The 3,019-nt window shown below is 41.4% G+C and overlaps 1 protein-coding gene across 1 annotated transcript; it reads right to left on the reverse strand.

Annotated features, from left to right (window-relative positions):
* Positions 1-942: 942 nt before the first annotated feature.
* Positions 943-1,296, reverse strand: LOC149139326 (uncharacterized). The gene has a single exon (XM_089450682.1). The coding sequence runs from the start codon at positions 1,294-1,296 to the stop codon at positions 943-945; it is 354 nt and encodes a 117-aa protein (XP_089306808.1).
* Positions 1,297-3,019: the final 1,723 nt, after the last annotated feature.

Here is a 3,019-nt window from a genome sequence, read left to right on the forward strand (position 1 = left end):
GCCTAGGCGACCTCAGCACCATGGGAACAACAGGCGTAGCCTCCATAATAGGTACTCTAGGACTTGGTGCGTCAGACACAACTACTTCGAAACTGATAGCTTCAACAGGGTTGGTAGCAGTCATCTTCTCAATGTATAGCTCTTGAGCTGTTGCATAATAGTTTGCAAATGAGGGATGCATCACAAATTCTTCCTAGAACGCCCGATTCATATGCGTCAGACAGTAAAATGCGAAGCAACTCTTAGAATGCAAAGTGTTATTTGTTGGACCAGCATGTGTAATTTATAGGAGGATTTGAATTCAATTCTGACTGTTCCCCCCAAATTATGATAATAAATGTTGTTTTGGCGGTAGATCTTCGAAGATTTTTTCCTTAATTATCGCCTCCCCAATCTTAACCGGTTTATGGCCATCAAATCATGAATAGTAACTCCAACGATCATTTTCTTGCTGGGCTGCGTGGAACCCTCCTCCATGGCGCAATGTCTTGAGCGCAACTTCAACTGGTGCACCCTCATCAATTTTCGAGCAACCTGCTTGCTGCATTATCCTCCACATTGGGCAATGTAGTTTAGAGTCACGCACTCCCTTGCAACTTCTTGGAGCACTAAGACTGTCATGTTTCCATATAGTCATAGCACAGGATACCCCGTATATAGCTTTAGCCTTCTCCCATTCACTCTTCTCGGGAATGGATCTCCATTCATCTTCGCAAGCTGAACTGCGCCACCATCTATAATTTCCTTAACAATATATGGTCCTAGCCAATTCATCTGGAATTTACCCAGAAATTTAGTGAACTTACTATCATATAACAACAAAAGATCATTTACCTTGAATGTGTGAATCTTGATATGGTGACCATGTCATGCTTTTTCGCATTCCCTTTGTACTTGATGATGGAATCATGCCAGAAATAGATCTTTCTCTAACTCCATTAGTTACATGAGCCATTCCTCCAAGGCCTTGTGATCTTCCATATCCGTCAAAGCTGCAATGCGCAGAATAGGCACAATGTATTCCGTAGGCATTACTACTTCAACCCCATAGACTAATCTGAACGATGTTTGTCCTGTCAGCTTCTTACAAGTTGTCCTATATGCCCATCGTACTGTAGGTACTTGCACATCCCAGTCATTCCATTGTGTGTTACATACCTTAGTCAACGCGTTCTCCAAGATTTTGTTAAAAGCTTCAACTATCCCATTCGCGTGCGGGTGATATGGTGTACTCTTCTGATGGTAAAACTGGAATTCTTCTATCAGTGCTCTAATTGTTTCATTCAGAAAGTGCATTCCCCTATCACTCGTTAATACTTTCGGGCAACCAAACCTTGTTAAGACATTTTCAAACAAGAATTTTGCTACCGTAGCCCCCGTACAATATTTGACTAGCTGTGCTTTTGCTCATCTGGTTAAATATTTCGTCGCAGTGATAATGTATCATGTGCCTGTTTTCTTTCCAGGTGGTTGAATTGGCCCAATAAAGTCGATCGACCATTTCTCAAATGCTTGTACAGAGACCTGAGGATGTAGCGGTAGTTTGTCCCTTCGTGATGGTCTGCCAGTCCTTTGACATGCATCGTATGCTTTACAATATGCTTTGGAATCCTTGTGCAATTCTGGCCACCATAGTCCTGCACGCAAAATATTCTCTACATTTGCTTTGCCTGGATAATGGCATCTTGCATCTCCCCCATGAGCTTCAACGAGAATACTATCACACTCAAAATCAACACATATCTTCACAAGATTTCATCCACCCGCATTTTGTACAAATGTCCCGCAATGACTGAAAAATTGGCTGCGGGAACCACTAATTCTTTCTTCTACTAATTTGTATATCCTTCAGGCGTCATCCTTGTAGTTAAGAAGTGAATAATGTCAACAAAATGGTCATCAGCTACATGTATCGTAAAGAGCTGCACGTCGGGCAACCCTTCCTCCAAATTATTGGGTTCTTCGCATGTTTCAATTCTCAACAGAAGTTCCGATCCAACATTCAACTTCCCCGGCTTCACAATTACTTCAAAGTCATACTCTTGAAATAATAACAACCACCTGCAAATATTTCCCCCCAACATAGGGTTGTTGACCAGATATTTTAAGACAAAATGATATGTATACATTTTGAAATGTCTGCCTAACAGATAGTGCTTGGATTTTTGCAGCGCGTAGACCATGGCCAACCCTTCGTGCTCTGTTTTTGAATAATTTTTCTCATCCTTGGATAAATTCCTACTTGCGAAGTCTATGGGATGGTCTAGTTCTCCTTTGCTTGTCTGTGTTAGTACTGCACTGAGCACAATGCAAGAAGCATACACGTGTACATGAAACTCCTTTTTCCAATCAGGAAATACCAAGATTGGCCCAGTTACCATCTTCTCCTTTAACACATCCAAGCTGTGCTAACATTCTTCATCCCAGCAGAATGTCGTATCCTTCTTTAGCAGTTTTTCCATGGGCACAGTAATTTGAGCATAAGCTTTAATTAATTTTCTATAGTATCCCGTGTGTCCCATCATCACGTGTAGCAGCTTGACGTTCCTAGGGTCTTCCTTGTTCACAATCACAATAATCTTTGCAAGGTCCACCATCAACCCTTTCTTACAAACTACATGACCCAACAAGATCCCAAAAAGAACACATAATATACATTTTTTCAAATTCAACACAATTTGGTGTCTCCGACATGTATCCAACAATAGGCACAGACTTGCTACATGGCGTTTGACCAAGCCAAACACAGTCCAGTCATCGAAGTATACTTCCAGAAACTTATGGATGAATTATTTGAACGCTGCTATGACTACGCGGGAAAATATTGCAGGGGCATTCTTTAAACCAAAAGTCATAACAGTGTACTAAAAGCAACCCCACTCCATTGCGAAGGTTGTTTTTGCTTCTATCCTCTGGCACAATCTTGATTTGATGATACTCAGAAAACCTGTCAGTAAAGGAATAGGCCTCCTGCCCTCCAACATTGTCTAACACTTCATCTGTAAATGGCGTTGGAAAT

This window comes from Pinus tabuliformis, chromosome X, assembly GCF_031772625.1.
Source record: "Pinus tabuliformis cultivar Carrire ecotype Pingquan chromosome X, CPIR1, whole genome shotgun sequence".
Classification (NCBI taxonomy): Eukaryota; Viridiplantae; Streptophyta; class Pinopsida; order Pinales; family Pinaceae; genus Pinus; species Pinus tabuliformis.

Excerpts from the sequence above, each read along its gene's own strand:
- LOC149139326 (XM_089450682.1), bottom strand. The coding sequence starts at position 1,296 with ATGCACTTTCTGAATGAAACAATTAGAGCACTGATAGAAGAATTCCAG.